The sequence below is a fragment of the Carassius auratus genome, chromosome 35 (genome assembly GCF_003368295.1).
Source record: "Carassius auratus strain Wakin chromosome 35, ASM336829v1, whole genome shotgun sequence".
NCBI classification, from domain to species: domain Eukaryota; kingdom Metazoa; phylum Chordata; class Actinopteri; order Cypriniformes; family Cyprinidae; genus Carassius; species Carassius auratus.
This window is the reverse complement of record NC_039277.1, coordinates 7,472,868-7,498,907: the sequence shown is the minus strand read 5'-3', so window position 1 is coordinate 7,498,907 and position 26,040 is coordinate 7,472,868. Positions and strand designations below refer to the sequence as shown.

The window sequence follows — 26,040 nt, the reverse complement described above, 5'->3', positions numbered from 1 at the left end:
ATTGTTAATTGAAAAGACAAGTAATATGGTTGCTGACGTAGATTATAAATAAATAAATAAATAAATAGCATTGGAGAACTGAGCGATGACGTGTAGTTTTAGGTTTTGGATAAACAATTACTCACACATCTTTTTTTTCTGCTTCTTCTTTTCTTTCACTAGAACTGGTGCCAGTAATGTTGATATGTTTGTTCTAAAGGGAAATGAAACAATTCAGTGTGCCTGACGGTCACACAGTTTGTTCTTGCACATTTTTGGATGTGTTGTAAGACTCAGAGAATTGGCCTCTTTTTATTTTATTTTATTTTATTTTATTTTGTCGAAATAGCCTTAGTGGTAGACCAATGAGTCCCTATTTGCATTAAGCTTTTTGATGCAGGCTGCGTGTAAAAAACAAACAAAAATAATTAATGATGATGATGATGATGATGATGATGATGATGATCATTGTAAAGTGATTTATTGGAAACTACGTAATTAATTTGATACAATGCATGGGCATGTTGATATATTTCAGCACCACCGTTGTTGAACAGCGCCTCATTTGATGAAAACCGCTACTGCTAAACAGAGGACTGTGGTCTTCATTGTGTGCTTTCATTTGAAGTATTATTATTTTGCTAAATTGCTTTCAGGGTTATTCTTAACGTTTGCCTTCGTGGTTCCAACAGAATTATTTATTTAATCGTCGGAGAATTCATATGACTGGTTTTACATGAGTAATAGGCCTAGAAAACAATACATACCGTTGATAAAATTCACTTTAGGCATAAATATATAAACTTGATTTGCAATTCCTAATTTACGCTCAGAGGGCCGCTGTTCGTCGACAAATGGATGAGAAACTGTATTTTACAGACCCACCCCCAGCATCACATAACATCAGAGAGAAAGGAAGAAGAGCAACCGTCTCAGAAATTATTTTCTAGCACGGATTTCCTGTAGAAAACCCATTCGGCGAGTACACAAATAATTCAAGTCAGTCAATTTTTATTTAATTTTATAGGCTGAAACGATACACTGATAGAGAATTGTTTCTTATTCGATCCTCGGTGCAACTGAGACAATGCCTGATGCAATGATAAGACGCTCGATGCTGTTTTTTACTCTTCTGGTTCACTTTGCCCGAGGACAGGTCAGTTACTCCATTCCTGAAGAAATATCAAAAGGATCGATGGTCGGAAATATTGCGCAGGATTTGGGCTTGGATTTGCAACGACTGAAATCAGGAAAAGCGAGAATTTACACAAGAGACAGTACAGAATACATCGAACTGAACAGAAACACTGGATTGCTGCTTATTAGAGAGAAAATGGATCGCGAATCTCTTTGTGCAAAAACAACTCCGTGTGCTTTACATCTTCAAATGATTTTGGAAAACCCGATGGAATTCTACACGATTACAATAGAAATCATGGATATAAATGATAACGCTCCGAGTTTCCAGAAAAAGGACTTTAGCTTTGAGATCAGCGAATCGGCGGTGGCGGGTGCAGGTTTTATGCTTGGGGGAGCTTTTGATGCGGATGTAGGAACAAATGATCTTCAAAGCTACTCGCTGAAACCGGCTGATAAATTCCAGCTTGAATTGCACAGTCAGGCAGACGGTAGTAAAAACGTCGAGATGATTTTAGAAAAGCCACTCGACAGAGAAACGCAAAGCTCATTTACTTTATTGTTAGAAGCGTTTGATGGAGGCGATCCAGTGCTTTCTGGCACTGTACAGATACACATCACTGTGCTAGATATTAATGACAATGCTCCTGTTTTTACGCAAAAGGTATATAAAACCACCATAACAGAAAACGCACCAAAAGGTACTGTGTTAACAGTCGTGAGCGCATCTGATGCAGACGAAGGATCAAACAGTGTAGTGACGTACTACATATCTGACACAGTGAACAAAAATGTCGCCGACATGTTTCTTATTAATGAAAAAAGTGGTGAGTTAATATTAAACGGCCACATTGACTATGAAAGGGTCAACCATTATGAACTTAATATTCAGGGAAAAGATCAAGGAGGACTCTCTAATGCATGCAAAGTCATCATCGATGTTCTGGACATCAATGATAATTCGCCTAATATTAATATAGTTTCTAGTTCACATTCAGTATCTGAAGGGTCAAAGTCCGGGACTGTTATTTCAGTACTAAATGTTGATGATCTTGATTCAGGTTCAAATGGTCAGGTTCAGTGCGTCTTAAATGACGACATGTCTTTTTCTATTACTTCTCCGTCTAGTAACTTCTTTAGCTTGCAAACAGAGCAGGAATTGGACAGAGAGCGAGAAGCTGAGTACAATATAACTGTAATATGTACTGATGAGGGAGTGCCAGCACTATCCAGCAATGTCTCTCTTCGTGTGCAGATAACAGATGTGAATGACAATGCTCCTGTATTTGAGAAAAGTCACTATGAGGCCTATGTGCTGGAGAATAACACACCTGGTCTCTCTATATTTACCGTTAAAGCCAGTGATGCTGATTGGAATCAGAATGCCCGTGTTTCTTATATTCTAGAAGACAGCACTGTTAATGGAGTCTATGTCTCATCATATGTGTCAGTTCAACCTGACAGCGGACTGATTACAGCTGTGCGCTCTTTTGACTACGAACAACTGAAAGATTTCCACTTCCGGGTAAAAGCGCAAGATGGAGGCTCTCCCCCGCTCAGCAGTAACGTGACAGTGAAAATTACTATTAAAGATCAAAATGACAACGCTCCTCAGGTTCTGTATCCAGTACAGACTGGTGCTTCTGTGGTGGCTGAGATTGTGCCTCGTGCTGCAGAGGTTGGATATCTGGTCACTAAAGTGGTGGCTGTTGATGTGGACTCTGGACAAAATGCCTGGCTCTCATATAAACTACAGAAAGCTACAGACAGAGCGCTATTTGAAGTGGGTTTACAGAATGGAGAAATACGAACTGTGCGACAAGTGACTGATAAAGATGCATTCAAACAAAAACTTACTGTTGTTGTGGAGGATAACGGACAGCCCTCTCGCTCAGCTGTGGTCTCCATTAACGTGGCTGTGGCTGACAGCTTTCCTGAAGTGCTGTCAGAGTTCACAGACTTTACGCACAAAAAACAATATGACGAGAACCTGACGTTTTATTTAGTTCTTGCACTGGCCGCTGTTTCTTTTTTATTTATCACTTCCGTGGTTGTTATAATATCAGTAAAGATTTACAGATGGAGGCAATCTCGATTCTTATATCAGTCCAATCTGCCTGTTATTCCGTACTATCCACCGCATTACGCAGACACAGGAGTGACTGGAACTCTGCCGCACGGGTATAATTATGAAGTGTGCATGACGACTGACTCGAGGAAGAGTGACTGTAAGTTTTCTACACTCGGTGGACAGAATGTTTTAATGGTGGACCCGAGTTTCGCTGAGACGATGCAGCACACAATCAAGAAAAATAGCGGTTTGCAAAATGAACATTCGACATCGGTAAGAACAATATTTTATACTTCACAAAACAAACAAACCAACAAATCAAATAAAAATATTCGGTAAAAAATGGTGAAAACAATAGTTATAGTAAAAATAATAATAATAATTGGCATTATTATTACCCCCCTCCTTTATTATTCGTTGTCTTGCTAAAACACCAATTTGGATTGATTTCAGGACCACATCTTGGACAGCGCCAGATTGTAGTCTTGACAGTTTAATAGATTAGATTTAAATACGGTCTAAAATTCTTTCTTTCCATTACTCTTTATTTTTATTCATTTATTTTGACAAACGTTTTGATCCATTCATCTTTTTTTCTATGTGCAAAAAATGAGTTTGTTATGATTTTATATGTAGTGCTCGGATTAGACTCACAGGGCCGCTGTTTGTCAACGTAGAACTTTTGTCTGATTGTGTTTTAAACCCTGGCCCATCATCCCATAGTCACAGTGAGAGAGGAAAGGAGGAAACGCTTCCAGATCGCTCAATATTGTCTTGAAACAAATGCGACGTTTTGTACTTACTGGAATTTAAAGAACTTGATTTTAATATTTTCTCTTTACAAGACCTCACTTCGAAATCTGTGAGAATTTTTTTTTCTCAGTAGTTTGTTAGGGATATCGAAAAAAAAAATGCAGGGTCTCGTGATGTGGTACGCGGTATTGTTTTCCGTCGCCCTGCTTCATTCTGCACGAGGACAAGTTAGTTACTCAATTCCAGAAGAAATGGCTAAAGGCGCTATTGTGGGAAATATCGCACAAGATTTGGGCTTGGATTTACAACGGCTGAGGTCAGGAAAAGCGCGCATCTATACGGGCGACAGTACTGAATATATTGGTCTCAATAAGGACACTGGCTTCCTTCTTGTGGCAGAACGAGGGGAGCTCGTAATTCGTGGGGCACTAGGGCCTAGCTTTTTAGAATAGAATAACTGCAACTTTACAAAAACCGACTACGCCACTCTGACATCAGAGAATGAATGATACCCTTTATCTTAAGACACACAAGTTCGTTGCACTAGTAAGGAACAGACATGCAAATCATACAAAAGGAGTTCTTTATTATTAAAAGCAGACAGGAGTAAACCGGGCGTACCAGGCAAAACTCCTCACGGCATCTGACCATCGAATGTATGTGTTATAGAGGCAGAGGAGTTTTACAATCATTCAAAAGTCAATCACTACAAAATAAACATACAATAAAACCTTACACTCAAAAGCTTTTCAGCCACGGGCTAAAGAACAAGGAACCAAACCACACACTGTAGAGTAAACTTATCACTCACACACAAAATCGGTGCGTCTCACTGCACACAGCACCCAGTGTTCAAAACCACCACCAGCACGCTGAGGAAAAGGAGGATTCCTGACTGAAGCCCCTGGCATCTAGCAGAAAGAGAGTTTACAGTTGCTCACACATACACAAAAAAAAGAAAGAGATCACGATTAGAAAAATCACAATGAAGTCAATATAAACAGCAAAAAAACACAAATACTAATAATCCAAAAACACTTCACTGAAAACTATAATTCACACTAACACAATCTCAAAACAAAGAAACAAAAAAACAAAACAAATTACTAATAACATCATCCAACCCACATAACAAACCACTCTTACAAATCAGACTAAATGAAACAGACAAAAACCACAAAACAGTAGGTTAGGACAACGGCGATTCCTCGCATTAAATACGGAAGAAAGGCAGAGAGGAAAAGATCTCAGACACCTTAGAAGGGAAACACAATGGTTAAATGCCCGCCTGAATGCCCAATGGTCTCGACCCAACAAGGAAAAGACTCACCCGCCGATAGAACCATGTCAATCACTTAAAACAAACCACTCTAGATCGCTCGTTGATTTGTTTTGATCCTGTAGCGTCACACGTTGGTTTACATGTGCCTGAAATACACGAAAGACCCATACCCACTCGTCAGAATCCCAACCAGAGAGCTGGTTCCCACAAATAACTGCAATAACAGCTTACCGAAAGAAATCATTTCAGGAGCACGCAAAAGCTGGCATACAGCCGCAGTCAAATCACCCGCACGTTGGAAGCAAATGGGAACCCCCACTCAATCGGAGGTGACGTACATCTCGACATGAATGGATATGCGCTATTTATAGCCTAATCGGAAATGACGCGTCACCCCAACTAAAAGGGAATTTGTAGGCGGCAAATTCTAATTAAATCATTAGTATCCATACAAACATGGGAGGAGAGCATCTGGTCACAATCTACCCCTGACATTTTCGTCGTCGGCCCGACGATGAATACTTTTTATACATCTATGATTTTAATGCCAGGGTCGAAACCAGGCAACCACAGCACTAGATACCGGACTATTGACTGTACCCACTTCGTACCTTGGTCTTTCTATTGTGCGAGGGAGGTGATGTGGATTTGAATGGTACCCTGCCATCAACCTCCTTGTACGCCTAACCCCTGTATCCTCAAGAGGAGTAATCTCTGGTGACCCTACTCCCACCATCACATTACCTGGGGCGGGTACTATAACCTCTGTATACTCTGCCTCCTCTTGAAGACCATCTGTAAAAGTTTGGTCCTCTCCGGCAACTCCTGATGGGGTCTCAACTGGTGGTACTGACCTTTGCCCCTCCTGAGGGGTCTCAGGTATTACTACAAACCAATCTCCAGTCTCCTCTTCTTCGTCAGTGGGTGCTATTGGCTCCAGCATACTACACTTAGGGGGGTCAACCAAAGGACTTTTACCAACCCATGGCTTTATTGCAGAGCGATGTACTTGTCTCACTTTACCCAGATTGTCCACTGGTGCAATAGAATATACCTGCTCACCTGCTCTTACAATCTGATATACTAATGGGCCCCAGAGATCGTGTATCTTATGTCTACCTCTCACATTAAAAGCTCGAAGGAGCACCAACTGACCCTCCCGTAAGGGTACCTCCCGGACCTGTCCATCATGACGGGCCTTGCGGCGGTCCGCCGCAGTCCTTAGCTGCTCTCTCACCCCCTCGAAAGCTACTTTGAGCCTATTCTGGTGTTCTAATACCCACCTCTGCACACAGCCGGCCTCCGGCTCCTGGACTCTCCCAAGCAGAAAATCCACTGGGAGCCGAGGTTCCTGGCCAAACATCAAAAAGTGCGGGGATTCTCCAGTACTCTGATGGGGGGTACTATTATATGAAAATAACACCTGGGGAAGACACAGCGGCCAGTCGCCCTTCTGAGAGTCGGGCAGAGAACGCAACAAATCGTGCAAGGTCCTATTAAACCGCTCGCACTGTCCGTTACCAGCCGGATGGTACGGAGTAGTGCGAGACTTCTCAACACCGTACAAGCGGCAAAGCTGTTGGATAAGGGTGGCCTCAAAGTTCCGACCCTGATCTGAATGGATACGACTTGGAACACCGAGTCGGCAAAACCATTCAGATACCAGAACCTGTGCCACAGTCTCTGCCCGCTGATCTCTGGTAGCCACACCCCACGTATATTTAGAGAATACATCAGTCATGACCATAACGTTCTCAATACCAGACTGGGAAGGCTCCAGAACTGTAAAATCGATGGCCAGAACTTCATTCGGCCGTGAAGCCATCAAGTGCCCCATGAAACTACGGTGTGTCGAGGGAAGGCCCTTCGCATGCTGGCACCTCTCACATTGCTGGCACCAACGTGCAATCTCAGAAGACATGTCTGGCCAATAGCACCGTTGTCGCACCAACTGAGTCGTCCGTTCCACACCCTGATGTCCGTGCTGCTGATGTAACTGTGTCAAAACTTCCTCCTTCATAGCCATAGGCAATAACACCTGCAGTGTTTCTTCCCCACCGTCTGGGCGCCTCACCCGACGGTACATTACCCCATCCTGCTCCACCAATCGGTCCCACTGCCGAAGCATCGTGACCACTGGTTTTGGCAACTGCTTGCGCTCTTCCGGTGTTGGGAGTGCCTGTCGTCGCCAGAACCTTAACAGTTCTGCAATATGTAGATCGGCCCTCTGACCTGAGCGCATATCTACAAAGGGTGGACCTGGGAACACTGTTACCTGGCTCACCTGGGCCACCGGTCCCCCATGGGCTAATTGAGCTATCCTTTCGGGGATAGCCTGCCCCGGCACTAGACTTTGGATGTCCTCCCTTGTAAGTGGATTCTGTCTAGACAGGGCATCCGCATTTCTATTACAGCGACCGGACCTATACCTAATCTCAAAATCAAAAGCAGCCAACTGAGCAGCCCAACGCTGTTCAGTGGCACCCAGTTTGGCTGTAAGAACATGACTGAGAGGGTTGTTGTCTGTAAAAACCAGACATTTATGGCCCAACAGGTACTCCCTAAATTTTTCTGTCATGGCCCACTTGAGCGCCAGAAATTCCAGTTTCATAGAGCTATAATTGTCCATACGGCGCTCAGTGGGCCGAAGACCACGACTAGCATATGCTATTGGTCGTACCTTTCCTCCCTGCTCCTGGGACAGTACTGCCCCCAAACCCCCATAGCTGGCATCAACCTCCAGGATGAAAGGCAAGGAGAAATCGGCATAGGCCAGCACCGGGGCCACAGACAGTCGCTGCTTCAACTCCTCAAAGCTCTGTTGACACTGTATAGACCAGGCATCGGCAAAGTCCTGCTCCGAACACCTCCGACGTTTTGGATTGGTCAGCCTTGCTACTAGCCCATGTAACGGGGCAGCTACTTTTGCAAACCCCTCCACGAACCGACGGTAGTAGCTGGCAAATCCCAGGAAGGAACGCACCTCGCCAGCAGTAGTGGGACAACGCCACTGGGTCACTGCCTCAACCTTACTTGGGTCTGTAGCGACCCCTTCAGATGAGACCACATGACCCAAATACTTTACCTTCCTCTGGAAAAATGAACATTTCCCCAATTTAGCTTTTAATCCCTCCCTCTGAAGGCGATTCAGGACCACCTCCATCCGAGAGAGATGTTGATCTACTGATGCCGAAAACACAACTATATCATCGAGGTACAAAAGGAGGGACTGTCCCTGTTGATCCCCAAACAATCTTTGCATCAATCGCTGGAAGGTGCTAGGAGCATTACACAGCCCAAAGGGCATCCTGTTCCATTCGAACAAGCCAAATGGAGTACAGAAGGCCGTTTTGTATCTATCCCCCTCCGTAACAGGTACCTGATTGTACCCACTGGCGAGGTCCATGGTAGAAAACCATTGGGCACCCGTCAGTGAGTCCAAGGTCTCCTCGATACGAGGTAATGGAAAAGCATCCTTCCTTGTACTCGCATTCAGACGGCGGTAGTCTACACACAAGCGCAGACTACCATCCTTCTTTCTCACGAGCACAATGGGTGATGCATAGGGACTACTGCTCTCCCTAATTATTTGTGCCTCAAGGAGCTGATTTATGTGCGCTTTCACTACCTCATACTCGGATGGAGGTATCCGCCGATGTCGCTGCCTAATGGGAGTATGGTCTACAAGGGGTATGTCGTGAGAAATGAGACCTGTGCACCCAAGGTCCCCCTCATATGTGGAAAACACCGACTCATAGTTTAACAGCAAAGCCCGAACTTTAACCTGGTCTGCCGTTGGCAGTACAGACAGATCAAGGGAATCAATCTGATCCTGCACTGGAGTAACTTGAGCCGCCTGTACACTTGCGGACACTGCCACTGGCTGAACCTCGCTAACCTCAGAAGGCAAACTCACCACATCCACACATCTTAACGCACCAATAGTAACTCGTGGATACAGAACGATATCCGTTGTACCGACATTTACTACCGGTATATATACCGTTCCTCGGACCACTCTCACCAGGGCAGGGGATGCTAGCAAACCTGCTGGGAGACCTACCTCTGGTGGCTCAAATAAGACTGCCCCACTGGAATACTGGGTTGAACAGGTAGCAGCTACCAGCTTTAATGTCCCCCCGGGAATACGATTCACATGGCGACCTCGTACCCTGACTTGACCCCTAACAGTTATGACAGGCTTAATGTCGGCCTGATGACAGTGTTGCAGTGCCTGTGTAATGAATGAAGGAGCCTGGGACACAGCCGGTAGCTCAAAGAGGGCGGAGCCATGCTGGCCAAAGAGCTCCCGGTAGCAGCGGCCCAAAACATTCATCCCCAAAACCCCAGGGACTCGGCCAGCCAAACCACCAGGAGGATCCCGGACCACCAAGACCCCACACCCCAAGATCAGCCGACCACAAAGTTCAATATCTAACTCCAGGTACCCTATATACGGAATCGACAACCCGTTCGCTGCTCGCAATTGCAACCACTGGCATGAAAGGAGACGTTCGGGTCCCCAAGGCTTAAAATAAGTAGTAAAACAACTTTCTGTGACAGTCGTCACCATAGAGCCAGTGTCCACTAGACAAGACACAGGAACACCTCCCATGTGGACAACGAGCTGCGGACAAGATGACACCAGACGAGCAAGTGAGTCTGGGCTAATCAGGTGACTTGAGCCCCTCCCTTCCCCAACCGAACAGTGGCTCAACCGCTCGGTGGGTATTAGTTTTCCGGCGGCTGGCTGGCTGGAGCCGGTCCCCCTCCCCGGGGTGGACCTGCCGGCATGGTAGACTGAAACCGGGTAGCTCTACGCTCCCCCTCGCACTCTCTTGCGAAATGTCCCGGTTGGTTACACCGCCTGCAAATAATATGACTAAATCGCTGTACTCCACCCCCCAGTTGAGTTCTCTGAATATGGGCTAAACTTTGAGTAAGTTGATTTAATTGTTGTTGTTGCATTTTCATCATCTCCTTTAATTCACGCAACTCAGATGACCCTCCTGGAAGGTTACTACCAGGCTGCGACTGTCCATGCACACCATATTGTATACAATGTGCCGTTGGAACGGAATAGCTACGTCCCCTTGCACCCCCGGGGGTCCCCTCTCGCTCCCAACGAATGGCCTCACTACGCACTTCAAGCAACGTACTGTCAGGGCTACGTCGAACTAACTGTTTTAACTCACGTCTAAGTGTATTATCGCTAACATTTTCCACGAACTGATCTCGTAACAGAGCACCAGCATTAGACATTTCATGTGGCGCCTGTTCTTTAACTTTTTCCCATAGGCTCATCAGGGCCAGGGAGAATTCCACAAGAGTCTCCCCTTCCTGCTGCCGCCTAGAGAAGAACAGTTCTTGTAACGCTACATACGATCGCGTACACCCGTACAATTCGCGCAATGCCGCAATAATTTGGTCTGGATGTCGCCGCTCTGCCCCAGAACGATAACGAAGCTCTTCACGCGCCTCACCCTCTAAATGATCGATTAAAAAGAAGGCTTGGTCAACGGTAGACATATGGCGTGCCCTCATACAAGCACGTGCCTCCTCTATCCATTCATTAACATCAATGCCAGTCCTGCCATTAAATTTTGGGCACTTACGATCCCTCGGGATAAACACAAATCGCTCAGGTGGGCCGGTATCAGGAAATGAGGGACTAACTGCTGGAGGAGTCACAGCAACAGGTGGATCAGCACTAGGAGCTGGCCGCACAGCTGGTGGCCCCTGTCGCAACTGCTCATTATCAGTCCGCAGCTGAGCCACCAACGCCCGGAGCTCCTGCAATTCCTCCTCCATACTAAAGTATTTAACTTTTCTCCCACTTTTTTTTTTTTTTTTTTTTTTTTTTTACCTGAAAGGGCCAAAGCCAAAATCGAAGAAAGCGGCTCACCGCCCGATCACTACTGGCCGCGCAGGGTCGCCGTTGTCCTGTTCCTACAAAAGCTCAAAAAAAAAAACAACACCACAACACACCCTCCACACAACCAAAGTCAAGGGAACACAAAAAAAACATAAACCCTATATAATTCACATCTCTGTCCTACACCAGTGCAAAGACCCTGCCGACTACGCCACAATGTGGCAGAACGAGGGGAGCTCGTAATTCGTGGGGCACTAGGGCCTAGCTTTTTAGAATAGAATAACTGCAACTTTACAAAAACCGACTACGCCACTCTGACATCAGAGAATGAATGATACCCTTTATCTTAAGACACACAAGTTCGTTGCACTAGTAAGGAACAGACATGCAAATCATACAAAAGGAGTTCTTTATTATTAAAAGCAGACAGGAGTAAACCGGGCGTACCAGGCAAAACTCCTCACGGCATCTGACCATCGAATGTATGTGTTATAGAGGCAGAGGAGTTTTACAATCATTCAAAAGTCAATCACTACAAAATAAACATACAATAAAACCTTACACTCAAAAGCTCTTCAGCCACGGGCTAAAGAACAAGGAACCAAACCACACACTGTAGAGTAAACTTATCACTCACACACAAAATCGGTGCGTCTCACTGCACACAGCACCCAGTGTTCAAAACCACCACCAGCACGCTGAGGAAAAGGAGGATTCCTGACTGAAGCCCCTGGCATCTAGCAGAAAGAGAGTTTACAGTTGCTCACACATACACAAAAAAAAGAAAGAGATCACGATTAGAAAAATCACAATGAAGTCAATATAAACAGCAAAAAAACACAAATACTAATAATCCAAAAACACTTCACTGAAAACTATAATTCACACTAACACAATCTCAAAACAAAGAAACAAAAAAACAAAACAAATTACTAATAACATCATCCAACCCACATAACAAACCACTCTTACAAATCAGACTAAATGAAACAGACAAAAACCACAAAACAGTAGGTTAGGACAACGGCGATTCCTCGCATTAAATACGGAAGAAAGGCAGAGAGGAAAAGATCTCAGACACCTTAGAAGGGAAACACAATGGTTAAATGCCCGCCTGAATGCCCAATGGTCTCGACCCAACAAGGAAAAGACTCACCCGCCGATAGAACCATGTCAATCACTTAAAACAAACCACTCTAGATCGCTCGTTGATTTGTTTTGATCCTGTAGCGTCACACGTTGGTTTACATGTGCCTGAAATACACGAAAGACCCATACCCACTCGTCAGAATCCCAACCAGAGAGCTGGTTCCCACAAATAACTGCAATAACAGCTTACCGAAAGAAATCATTTCAGGAGCACGCAAAAGCTGGCATACAGCCGCAGTCAAATCACCCGCACGTTGGAAGCAAATGGGAACCCCCACTCAATCGGAGGTGACGTACATCTCGACATGAATGGATATGCGCTATTTATAGCCTAATCGGAAATGACGCGTCACCCCAACTAAAAGGGAATTTGTAGGCGGCAAATTCTAATTAAATCATTAGTATCCATACAAACATGGGAGGAGAGCATCTGGTCACATTCTCATCAAAGAGAAAATGGATCGCGAATCTCTTTGTGCAAAAACGGCCCCGTGCGCTTTGCACCTTCAGATGATTTTGGAAAACCCCATGGAATTATACACGATTACGGTTGAAATTACTGATATAAACGATAATCCACCCACTTTTCAGAAAAAGCGAATTGAGTTTGAAATCAGTGAATCCGCTGTAACGGGCGCAAGATTCTTGCTGCAGGGAGCCGTGGATGCGGACGTAGGAGTTAATGATCTTCAAAGCTATTCTCTTAAACCTACGGATCATTTTGTTCTTGAATTGCACAGTCAGGCAAACAGTGATACAAACGTTGAAATGGTTTTGCAAAGACCTCTTGACAGAGAGAAGAAAGGAGTGGTAACATTATTGCTAACCGCTTTTGACGGCGGTGATCCGCAGTTGTCTGGAAATGTTCAAATAGATGTTACTGTACTCGATGCTAATGATAATACCCCTGTCTTTACGCAAAAGGTATATAAAGCCATTTTGATTGAAAACGCCGCAAAGGGGTTTAAACTTACCACTGTCAGTGCCACTGACGCAGACGAAGGGCCGTATGGTCATGTGACGTACTACGTTGCAAGCAAAGATGATATTGTGCGAAACATGTTTACTATTGATCAGCAAAGTGGAGAGGTAACGTTAAATGGCTTTGTTGACTTTGAAAAAGCAAGTCACTACCAGATTGATATCCAGGCTAAAGATCAAGGGGGGCTTTCTGACTCTTGTAAGCTGATTGTTGATGTGTTGGACATTAATGATAACAAACCTGTGATAAGCTTACTCTCCATGTCAAATTCTGTGTCTGAGGACTCCACACCTGGCACAGTTGTTGCTATGATGAAAGTAGATGATGCAGACTCAGGTGTGAATGGCCAGATTCATTGCACAATAAATGAGTATATTCCATTTGCTCTTACATCACCATCTAGTAATTTCATCAGCCTGCGTATAGAGCAGCAACTGGACAGAGAGAGAGAAGCTGAATACAATATCAGTGTCACATGCTCTGATCAGGGGGTGCCTGTGCTCTCTAGCAGCACCTCTTTGTTTTTACAGATATCAGATGTAAATGACAATGCTCCTGCATTTGAGAAAAGTCACTATGAGGCCTATGTGCTGGAAAATAACACACCTGGTCTCTCTATATTTACCGTTAAAGCCAGTGATGCTGATTGGAATCAGAATGCCCGTGTTTCTTATATTCTAGAAGACAGCACTGTTAATGGAGTCTCTGTCTCGTCATATGTGTCAGTTCAACCTGACAGCGGACTGATTACAGCTGTGCGCTCTTTTGATTATGAACAGCTGAAAGATTTCCACTTCCGGGTAAAAGCGCAAGATGGAGGCTCTCCTCCGCTCAGCAGTAATGTGACAGTGAAAATTATTATTAAAGATGAGAATGACAACGCTCCTCAGGTTCTGTATCCAGTACAGACTGGTGCTTCTGTGGTGGCTGAGATTGTGCCTCGTGCTGCAGAGGTTGGATATCTGGTCACTAAAGTGGTGGCTGTTGATGTGGACTCTGGACAGAATGCCTGGCTCTCCTATAAACTACAGAAAACTACAGACAGAGCGCTGTTTGAAGTGGGTTTACAGAATGGAGAAATAAGAACTGTGCGACAAGTGACTGATAAAGATGCAGTCAAACAAAAACTTACTGTTGTTGTGGAGGATAACGGACAGCCCTCTCGCTCAGCTGTGGTCTCCATTAACGTGGCTGTGGCTGACAGCTTTCCTGAAGTGCTGTCAGAGTTCACAGATTTTACTCAAGGAAAACAATATGACGAGAACCTGACTTTTTATTTAATCTTGGCTCTCGCAGTGGTCTCCCTGCTCTTCATAGTCTCAGTTATATCAATAATTTCAGTGAAAATCTACAGATGGAGGCAGAATAAGCTATTTTATAAATCCGGGTCAAATCTGCCTGTAATTCCTTATTATCCTCCAGTCTACGCAGACGGCACATTACAGCATGTGTATAATTATGAAATGTGCGGAACCACTGATTCAAGGATGGGTGACATGAAGTTTGTCAGGCCCTACAGTCAGAACACACTGGTGAGCCAGAGTCGTATGGGGACAGTTCAGAGAGAAAAGAAGGAGCAGGAGGATGATGACCTGACTTTAGAGGTGAGACCTTGTTTGATGCTCTAAAATCATCTCATCAGGCTTCATGTAATCAGAGCCCAGGATTGTAACACTTTTTGCTTTTATGTCTGTAACTCAAACTGTTATCATTTTCCCACCTTTATTTATTACAGCTCAAAGTTGTTTTAAAACCTTCTACCTAAAAAAAAACAAAAAACAAACTTGCAATAATAATAAAAAAGAACATTGAACAAATGCATAAAACAGTATAGCAATAAATTCTCTCACAGATGTGTTCAGTGTAGGTCTATACAATGTGCCATTTTGAGCAGTCTTTGTTAGTCCTGTAGAAGTACACTTGAAATTAGTTTATATTTATTAATTTGTATTTTAGGTGAATGTTTTGAGGAGATGTTGTATATCAGATTAGACAATAAAATCTGCTAAATAAGTTGTGTTCTGTTAACTACGTACATTTACTTAATTGCAAATCAAATAGTAAAGCAAAAGTGAAATGCTGGTTTACATAAAGCAAGATCATCATGTATGTATGTATTTATTTTTTATTTATTTTCTTAAATTTTTATTTTATTTATTTTTTTATTTAAAATATCTTCTCTTAAGTTATCTTACATTTTATTTTTATTTTTTATTTTTTTTTAAATATCACATATTTTATTCACATATTTTTGGAAACTACAGAGTATAGGGGTAAACAATAATTTCCAATGTATATATATTATATATATAATTCCATATATATATATATATATATATATTTTTTTTTTTTACACCATGTTACATGCTGCTGTCACTCCAGAAAGATGATGGTCAAGTATGATATGATTTCACCACTGTTAAAATTAGTCCACTTGGAAATTATTGTTTACCCTACTCTGTAGTTTCCAAATCTATGTGACTTTCTTTTGTGGAATTTATGAGAAGATATTTTAAATAAAAAAAATAAAAAAAATAAAAAAAATTAAGAAAAGAAAGAAAAAAATAAATACATACATACATACATAAGAAAAATATACAGGTTATTGAGTAAATTATTGTTATCTGAGGTATATCCTTTCATTAATTATTTAAACTAACTAGTTAATCTGTCACAATCCTCTTTGCCCACTCACACTTTGCGCTTATAAGGTGTGGCATATTATCAGAGTGCATAACCTTTTATATGAAATGTTTAACTATTTTAAAGTTTAAGTCATTGATATATATATATATATATATGTATATATATATATATATATATATATATATATATACAATTATTATTATTATTTTTTTTCTCGAAGTACTGTATTTGGACTCTAAGTGCCGCTGTTCAACATATTAAGCAAGTGTGTGTTTTTATCCCTCCTCTTAACAAAACCCAAAGCAATTGCATAAATTTATACATCATCCACCGCTTGCCCTGGATACTATATAACAACCAAATCACGTTTACCTTGATCGCCCATTACTTTAACCCACATGAAGACGCAATTTGTTGGAAACATAATTCATCACACAGTTTGCTTTTAATTCTTCTGCTCGGTCTTTGTTGATCAAAAATGGAGTCGGAAGGAAAAGGCTGGCATTGTGGATCACTATTCTTCTATATGTGCGCGGTAGCTTTATTTTCCCCTTGCGTGACCGGACAGATTCGTTATTCTATACCTGAGGAAATGTCAGTGGGCTCATTTGTTGGAAATATTGCCTCGGACCTCGGGCTTGAGCCGAAAAGACTGATTTCAGGAAAAGCGCGTGTTTTCACCGCGGACAGCAGTGAGTACATTGGACTGGACAAGGAGAACGGACATCTGGTTGTTAAGAATAAAATAGACAGAGAAGAGCTTTGCGGAGAGATATCTGCCTGTAGTGTGAGTTTTGATGTCATTTTTGAGAATCCGATGGAGCTTTATCGAGTTACGGTTGACATACAGGATATAAATGACAACAGCCCAGTGTTTCCGAAATCTCAAATTGAACAAGAAATTAGCGAATTAGCGGTTTTAGGTGCGCGATTTCCATTAGAGAGCGCAATAGATCCAGACGTGGGAGTGAACACGTTACAGAAATATACCCTTCAACCCACCGATCATTTTAAGCTTAATGTTCAGAATGGTGATGACGGTAGTAAAACCGTAGAGATGGTTCTTCATTCTTCTCTCGATAGAGAAAAGAAGAACCATCATAATTTAATTCTGACAGCTTTCGATGGTGGAAAACCACAAAGGTCCGCAACTGTGCAGATTAATATTATTGTTCTTGATGGAAATGATAATGCGCCCGTGTTTAGCCAGTCGTCCTATAGAACATCAGTTGTTGAAAATGCTCCTAAAAGCACAATCGTGACTAGAGTCAGTGCCACCGATGCTGACGAGTCTAGTCACAGCATTCAGTATTATTTTGAGCACACGTCTTCTACGGTGAAAGCTTTGTTCTCCATTGATGCAGATTCTGGTGAGGTTAAAGTCATAGGTGATATAGATTATGAAAAACACAAGCAGTTTAAAATAAAAGTCAAAGCTAAAGATCACGGAGGTTTGACTGACTCGAGTGATATAATTGTTGACATCATTGACGTAAACGATAACACGCCCAAAATTACAATGATGTCTTTTTCTAGTGCAGTATCTGAAGACGCAGCACCTGGAACTGTTATAGCAATGATAAATATTCAAGATCTGGATTCAGGTGACAACAGTAAAATTACATGTTCAATTGATTTGAACTCTCCATTTAAAATCATATCCTCGTTAACTAATTATTACAACCTGTTGACATATTCAGAACTAGACAGGGAACAAACAGGAGAGTATAATATCACGATAACTGCTGTGGATGGGGGAAACCCACCTCTTTCCAGTAAAGAAATTTTGAACCTTAAGATATCTGATGTGAATGATCACACACCTCAGTTTGAGCAGGAATCATATACTGCCTTTATAGCTGAAAATAACCCTCCATCTACAACTATTCTGACTGTCAAAGCAGTCGACTTGGACTGGGGGCCAAATGCAAAGGTTTCATATTTTATTATCGATGGAGACTTGAACGGAGCACCTCTGGCATCTTACATCTCCATAAATTCAGAGAGCGGTGTGATCTATGCAGAAAAATCATTTGATTATGAACAGCTGAAATCATTCAAAATGCAAGTGAAAGCTCAAGATGGGGGCTCTCCTCCTTTATCCAACAACATGACTGTAAACATTGTTATTCAAGATCAGAATGACAACGCTCCTCAGGTTCTGTATCCAGTACAGACTGGTGCTTCTGTGGTGGCTGAGATTGTGCCTCGTGCTGCAGAGGTTGGATATCTGGTCACTAAAGTGGTGGCTGTTGATGTGGACTCTGGACAGAATGCCTGGCTCTCCTATAAACTACAGAAAGCTACAGACAGAGCGCTGTTTGAAGTGGGTTTACAGAATGGAGAAATAAGAACTGTGCGACAAGTGACTGATAAAGATGCAGTAAAACAAAAACTTACTGTTGTTGTGGAGGATAACGGACAGCCCTCTCGCTCAGCTGTGGTCTCCATTAATGTGGCTGTGGCTGACAGCTTTCCTGAAGTGCTGTCAGAGTTCACAGACTTTATGCAAGGAAAACAATATGACGACAACCTGACTTTTTATTTAATCTTGGCTCTCGCAGTGGTCTCCTTTCTCTTCGTAGTTTCAATAATTTCAATAATTTCAGTGAAAATCTACAGATGGAGGCAGAATAAGCTATTTTATAAATCCGGGTCAAATCTGCCTGTAATTCCTTATTATCCTCCAGTCTACGCAGACGGCACATTACAGCATGTGTATAATTATGAAATGTGCGGAACCACTGATTCAAGGATGGGTGACATGAAGTTTGTCAGGCCCTACAGTCAGAACACACTGGTGAGCCAGAGTCGTATGGGGACAGTTCAGAGAGAAAAGAAGGAGCAGGAGGTTGATGACCTGACTTTAGAGGTGAGATTCTCATAAGTGCTCATTGCAACAGCAGGAGTTAAAAACTTGAGGTGTTGTAATCTACTTTTTTTTTTTTTTTAAAGATAAACAGCAAGCAATTTACTTAAAAAACTACATATAAGCAGAGGTTGAAATCTATATATTGTCTTGTTTTGAGAAACTAGACTACTAGTTCAGTTCCTTAAACGTCACAATATATTGACAGACTCTTTTCCACTCACAAACACTCTGCTACTCTGTGTTGACACATTTGATCTTTCTCATGCTTTCGTGAAGAGATGATGTGCATTTATTTAAAATTTATAGCAATACATACAGAAAAATTTAATTGCAATACAAATACGTATTTTAACAACTTCTGTGTGGCCGCTTTAACACAAAACTGAATACAACATTAAAAAGTAGTTGTCCAGATTACGATTTCTCAATTTTTATACTTTTTATACAAATTACTCTTTAGGTCATAGTGCTGTCCATAGTCTGTATCATACACAGGCATACATTTGTCATCAACTGTTTAGATTTATTATAGCCTATTATTACATCATGAAATCCCAGTTTTGGTGCGCTTTATATTACAAACCTTGTAATTAGAAGATTGTGAAGTAGAATGAAGTGTATAAACGAGGATATCACATTCTCAATTAACTGCTTGGATTTCCTTCCAATCTCTTTCAATCAAGTCTCTCTGTCCCTTCAATTCTGAATAGAATCCATGCACAGTGAGCTCTTGTGTGTTAGATTGAGAAATACTTGCCGCACGTTGCCACAAACTGTCTTTATACAGGGGGTAAAAACACACAGGGAATTACAAACGCTTGCTTCTATCCACTCATAAACATTTTTTTTTTATCTTCTATGGATAGTAAAAGACTGAATGGGCTATTCCTCTGATGCATTCTGCTTTGCTGTCACTACCATAATTGTGAATTAATATATACAAATTTTAAATCACCCCTTTAATCCTCTTAAAGATTCATGATGAGTTTCATGGGGTGATTTTACTGGTGTTATAGCTGCTGGAGGTCTAGGTGTGGGTTCATTTGGCTTCTCTGCAATGAGAGTGCAGTCAGATATCTCAAACACAACTCAACATGAAATGTGTGTCACAGCTGAAGCATTAATCCTGTCTCTAAGGTCCACAGCCCATTTCTCATAAATATTACATTTATATTCAAACAGAAAAATGTTTGTGTCCCAGATTAGTTACAGAAAAGTGTAAACTACAAAACACATTCTTATAGTAAAAAGCAAAATTTTGTTTACATTTAAATTATTTAACATTTTAGCCTCAATGATTTTAAAATTGGGGAAAAAAACACAAAAAAAAATACAGAAGAGTGAACAAGCATCGTAATTTGTTTATCATAGCGACCATCTTCCCTTGCAGTAAAATGGTGTCCTCACATTACCACTAGCACATAAATTGATCAGTGCAAATGTACTGTAGTGCATTTTACATTAAATTAGAAACACAGTATTAATGTGAGTAAAGCTCAGATAGCACATGAGGTCCGTGCTGGGTTTGTGAGAATGCTGACTCTCAGCCAGGGGGTGGGGAAGGAGGGGGCCGTTTCTCTCTGCATTGAGATTCTTTGTCCTGCTTTTGCCTCCTCAAACCTGTTTGTATCTGTATGTGCCTATCAAAGCAGCAACAAACAGTGATACTGTCAAATAGGTCAAAAATGTAATTGTATATATTTATATATTAGTGCACACAAATTTGCAGGTCTTTTAATATTCAATATAAATGCTTATGTGCAGTTTTTTTTAAAAGCATCCCTCTTAATTTCTTCCCCTTTATACACTTGCTTCTGTTTGTTTGGACAGTTTAAACACAGCCCACACCACCTACAGATATGAATATCCATATGCTCTGTTTTCTCCTCTAACATACATATTACTTGCCTTGACAACATGTGTTTCTATGACAACAGACTGAGTCAGAACATTCCATTTCTTCCTTAAGAGGTGTGAGGGTTTGTCCATGTGTTTGGGTGTCAGGGTTGACTCTTGAAGCCAAAGAGTCGGTACTTACCCCTTTCTGTCTCTCCCATGCTCCCTCTTGTGCTCAGCGTTTACCATTATCAGTGTTATCATTATTGATATAGCTTATTTTCTTTAAATTGTACATATTGCACATTACCACTTTTGAAAGCATTGATTTTGCCATCATTTAGAAGTGAGAAGAGAAGAGATGATAAAAGCAATCAGCTGCACATCATAATTGATTTATGGATTTTATTTATATGGCATCATAAATCAATTGTAACATTTTTTTTTTCAATACTAACCATGTTTTTTCTTTTTTTTTCTCTCTCTCCTCTTTCGTCTGCCACATTCCACCTCTTCACCTGACTTTCTCCAACCAAGGTAAGAAAAAAATTCTGTTTTCTGTATATTAAAAATGTGTTTATGCCTCTTAAATACAATGCATAGTACATATTATCTTAGCCATCCATTTTATATTATTGGATTTTAATTGGAGGAGGTAAATGTATGTGTTGTTTTTTCACATGTTGGGTACAGTTAGGCTCAATACCAATTTGATATTTCTCCTTAAATGCTAAACAACAACACTTGTTTGTCACTATATGCACTACTAAATTGTCCTTATGCATGAAGTCATTACATGCACATGAGGGAAGAAAAAAAAACGACATCTAATTTAACAATCCTGAAATGATGATTAAATGTTTTATACAAAAGGATTCTATAATTTTTAGCTGTTCTGTGTAATTCAATATGACCTATATTACATAAATATTGAATTGCTATGTCAAATATTTCCATATTGTGACAAACTTTTATTTATAATTATATTATATTTACTGTATTTTCAATTATGCTGTCAGTTAAAGTGAATTAAATTGCAACAACTTGACTGTCATATACATGTACCCGTTTGCTTAATGTTAGCCAGATGTGTATTGCCGTTTTGATTCCAAATGCAACAAAATAACAACACTCATAGTTCAAAGTCCAGTCTCTATATTAATAGAGGAAAAATGTTTTTGTAACTTAACTGATGCTGTTACGTTAAATAAATAAATAAATAAATAATCAGGTAAGTAAACAACTTTCCTTCCTTCTGAGCACATGAGTGTAGCTGCGGGAATAGGCCGCCTGTGTGGCGCTGTCCACCCTCGTGGTGCTGAAACGCTCACTCCGGCTGCTCGCGGTCTCCCCTTTCTCATAGTTGAGTCCTTTGTTGCAAAAGAATCATCCGTCTTGTACGGATAAAGAGCATTTTAACTACTAATATGAATCTTAATGTAACTCATTTGTGTTTGAAGGCGACAATTCTAAATACAATGTTAATATTTCCTAACGTGGCACTTCTTATTTAAATATAGAATCATCAGTAACCTCCACACACACCAATGCACGCACATGCTGAAAAAAACTTTGGTTCTGCTGCGCTTCCCTCTGTCGCCACATGACGGCACACGTTCATATTCTTTTTTAAAGCAGTTCTGTTTGAGATAATAGAAGCGCGCAGGCTCCCTCTCTCGGGCGCTCTCCCCCACCTCTCTCTCTCTCTCTCTCTCTCTTTCTCTCTCTCTCTCTCTCTCTCTCTCTCTCACACACACACACACACACACACACACACACACACACACACAGAGATAGAGGATAGTAAGGGATAATAGAAGATAATAACTATCATCATCATCACCACCACTCCTCATAAATAACAACAGCAATAAATGTATTATTATTATCATCATCATTATCTCTTGTTTTTAAATATGGAGTGGATCCTCTAAACCACTTTGACTTGCCTTATTCGTACTTGCCCTTTAAGATATTTTAAGAATTGGATTGGTTGAAGAGAAATGTAGAGTCGACCAATTAGGTACAGACTTAGACAGAGATCCACTCCCTCCCACTGCTGTGGCATCCTTCTGAGCTCTGAGCACAGAGAGCGCATGAAATACTATTTTTTTGTTTTATGAAAAGGACCTCTTACAGTAAATAGAAATATGCCATCAATATACTTTCTGGAATTGTGTAATTGTTGTGAATATTTTGAAACCTTGACAAAACTTGGATAAGTCGTCAAAAGCTTGGAGCCAGAGATGATGGAATCTCTATTCCTTTTAAAGAGAATTTGGTGGTGCTGTGTCTTTATTCTTCCTTGGAGTACAATAGAGGCGCAGATTCGATACACAATTCCAGAAGAGCTAAGAGAAGGATCTGTGGTCGGAAATGTTGCTAAAGACCTCGGTTTGGATGTGTCAAAGATTATAGATCGTAACCTACAAATAGCATCTGAGACTGGTAAGCACTATTTCGCCATAGATGTGGAAAAGGGTGATCTTATTGTGAATGAGAGAATCGATAGAGAGAGTTTATGTGGATACAATGTCCCGTGTGTTTTGCCTCTTCAAGCCGTTTTAGAGAATCCTCTGCAGATGCATCGGGTTGAGATTGAAGTACAAGATATTAATGACAACACGCCAAATTTTAAATCTAATGAGCGCATATTGAATATTCCAGAATCTATTAATTCAGGAGCAAAATTTCTCTTGGAGAGCGCTATTGACTCAGATGTACAGTTCAATTCTTTAAAATTATACAGTCTGAGCAATAATGATCATTTTGTTTTAAACGTGAAAACTCAAGATGCAGTCAAAATTCCAGAACTAGTACTAAAAAAACATCTTGATCGAGAAAAACAGGCTGTTCATAAGCTAATATTGACAGCAGCTGACGGAGGGAATCCAGTCCGCACGGGCACATGTGAGATCACTGTTATTGTTCTGGACATTAATGACAATGCTCCTGAATTTGAAAAAACATTTTACGAGACTGTTGTTGATGAAAAAGAACCGAGTCATAAAGAAATTATAAGGGTCAAAGCTATAGATTTAGATGAAGGGTTAAATGGAGATATTGAATATTTTTTTGCAGACCAAACATCAGAAACAGCATTGTTTAATATTGACCAACAAACAGGTGTCATCACAATTAAAGGACAGCTGGATCATGAAAAAGCAAAAACACATAAATTTGATATAATAGCAAAAGACAAAGGAAATCCTCAAATGGAAGGCCATTGCAGTGTAAAGATAAATGTTAATGATGTAAATGATAACGCACCTGACATCATTATTACTTCCCTCTCAAGTCCGATTCCTGAGAATTCCTCAAATGGCACTGTTGTTTCTTTAATTAGTACAAAAGACGCAGATTTAGGGGGGAACGGGGAAGTTAAACTGACGTTGGTCCCCGGAACACCGTTTAGATTGAACCTTACAGTTTCAAATCATTACGCACTAGTTACCAACGGTCCTCTAGACAGAGAAACGTATACTGAATATAAAATTGAATTGAAAGCATTTGATGCCGGTTCACCACCACTATCTAGTGAGAAGACAGTCACAATAGGCATTTCAGACGTGAATGACAACTCTCCAATGTTCACTGAGAAGTCCTACACGGTTTACGCTAAAGAAAACAGCGCTCATGACTCAGTATTGTGCTCAGTCTCCGCCTATGACCCAGACTTGGGGAAAAATGCCAAAATCTCCTACTCCATTTTGGACTCTAAGGTTCAGGATGTTCCTGTATCTTCTTATATATATATAAACTCAGAAAACGGAAGTGTATTTAACATGCAGTCTTTTGACTACGAGAAAGTCAAAGTGTTTCAGATCCTCGTTCAGGCTAAAGATCACGGCTCTCCATCTTTGAGCAGCAATGCAACTGTGCATGTGTTTATATTGGACCAGAACGATAATGCACCCGCTGTCATTTATCCGTCCACATCCATGGGGTCTGTTAGTCATCAGAGGATGCCCCGTTCTGCTAAAGCAGGACACCTCGTTACTAAGATAACAGCAGTGGACGCGGACTCGGGTCATAACGCCTGGCTGTTCTACAGGCTCGCGGAGGCCACGGACGCGTCTCTGTTCAGTGTCAATTTACATACGGGAGAGGTGAGGACTAAACGCGCTGTTTCAGAGCACGACGACTCCTCTCAGAGACTGCTGATAGAAGTAAAGGATAATGGAGAACCGATCCAGTCCACCACAGTCACAGTGGATTTACTAATAGAGGACGGCTTTCATGAACCCATTTCAGACTATCGTTTGAAAACTGCAGAAGACAAAAATAAAACGGGTAAAATCACTTTGTATTTGATCATATCTTTGGTCATGGTATCGGTTTTGTGTATATTGACATTTTGCACGCTGATTGTAAAATGCGTTAGAAGCAGCATCGGGAGTTCAAGCTGCTGTGTCAGTCGAGCTAATTCTGGATACAAGAACTCCAACAGAAACCTGCAGATCCAGCTCAACACTGACGGACCCATTAAGTATGTGGAGGTTCTGGGAGGAGACATGATGTCTCAGAGTCAGTCCTTTGGCTCCTATCTCTCTCCAATGTCAGAATTCAGTGATCTCACCCTCGTTAAACCCAGCAGCACCACAAACTTTACAGACACGCTAAACGTTCTTGATGCGTCATTACCAGACAGCGCGTGGACGTTCGAGAGCCAACAGGTGAGCGAGTGATATTATTATTAATATTATTTGTTTTAATATTATAGGCCATTAATGATGTCATTATGTGGAAAAACGAATTATTCTAACCACTTTACAACTTACAAAATAACAAACATATTTACACCAATATTACGTAATAGTTCTGATTCACAAACAGTGAAGTTGCTTTAATATGGAACATGTAAATAATAATAACACTTATAATACCTAATAATAGAATAATACTTAAAAGCGATATTTACTTGTTAGAGCGTCAATATGCTTCTATGCAGCACCTCCGTAAAGAGTTTGTAAGAATACTGATTTCATTTTTGCAGTAAAGACTTTCTAAATATCCTATTTATCTGCATTTGCTTTAAAAACGAAAAATTGTGGAGGGAAATAGTAGTTTCGATGCGATATGACCCATGAAAGAACTGTATTTATTCTGAATGAGTGTTGAGTTTGTCACTGCTCTGCCTCTTTAAGACTGATTCATGTTATGACTGGAGAGCGCTCATCCAATAACGGGACCTCACTGCACAAAGGGATCTACTCCCTCCCCTGACATAATACTGAAAACCATTAAGCACAGACCTGAGACAAAATGCACTGCAGTAACTGCGATGTATTTAACAACGGAATATAATCTGGAATTCTATAAATTTTAGAATGTTGCATTATTTTTTGTGAAGGCTTGTATAAATAAGATGAATGTCAGTATACTGGAATCAATATCAGTTATCGTGTTTGGAAATGAGGACTCAAATACAAAGGAGAATTTTTCTCTGGCGAGCGCT

General features: G+C 41.2%; 1 protein-coding gene across 16 annotated transcripts in view; it reads left to right on the top strand.

Annotated features, from left to right (window-relative positions):
* The window catches only part of LOC113054233 (protocadherin gamma-C5-like), a 101,104-nt gene that overhangs the window by 51,353 nt on the left and 23,711 nt on the right, over nt 1–26,040 (top strand). For 2 of the 16 annotated variants that reach the window (XM_026219633.1, XM_026219632.1), the window contains exon 1: nt 12,615–14,832. The exons of 10 other annotated variants lie outside the window; for them this stretch is intronic. In XM_026219633.1, coding sequence (XP_026075418.1) covers nt 12,703–14,832 — 2,130 coding nt within the window. In that variant the 5' untranslated portion in view covers nt 12,615–12,702. Of the gene's footprint in view, nt 1–771; nt 3,461–12,614; nt 14,833–16,150; nt 18,747–26,040 lie in introns of those variants that run through there. 4 more of the 16 variants (XM_026219624.1, XM_026219631.1, XM_026219623.1 and 1 more) reach the window with 4 other exon arrangements.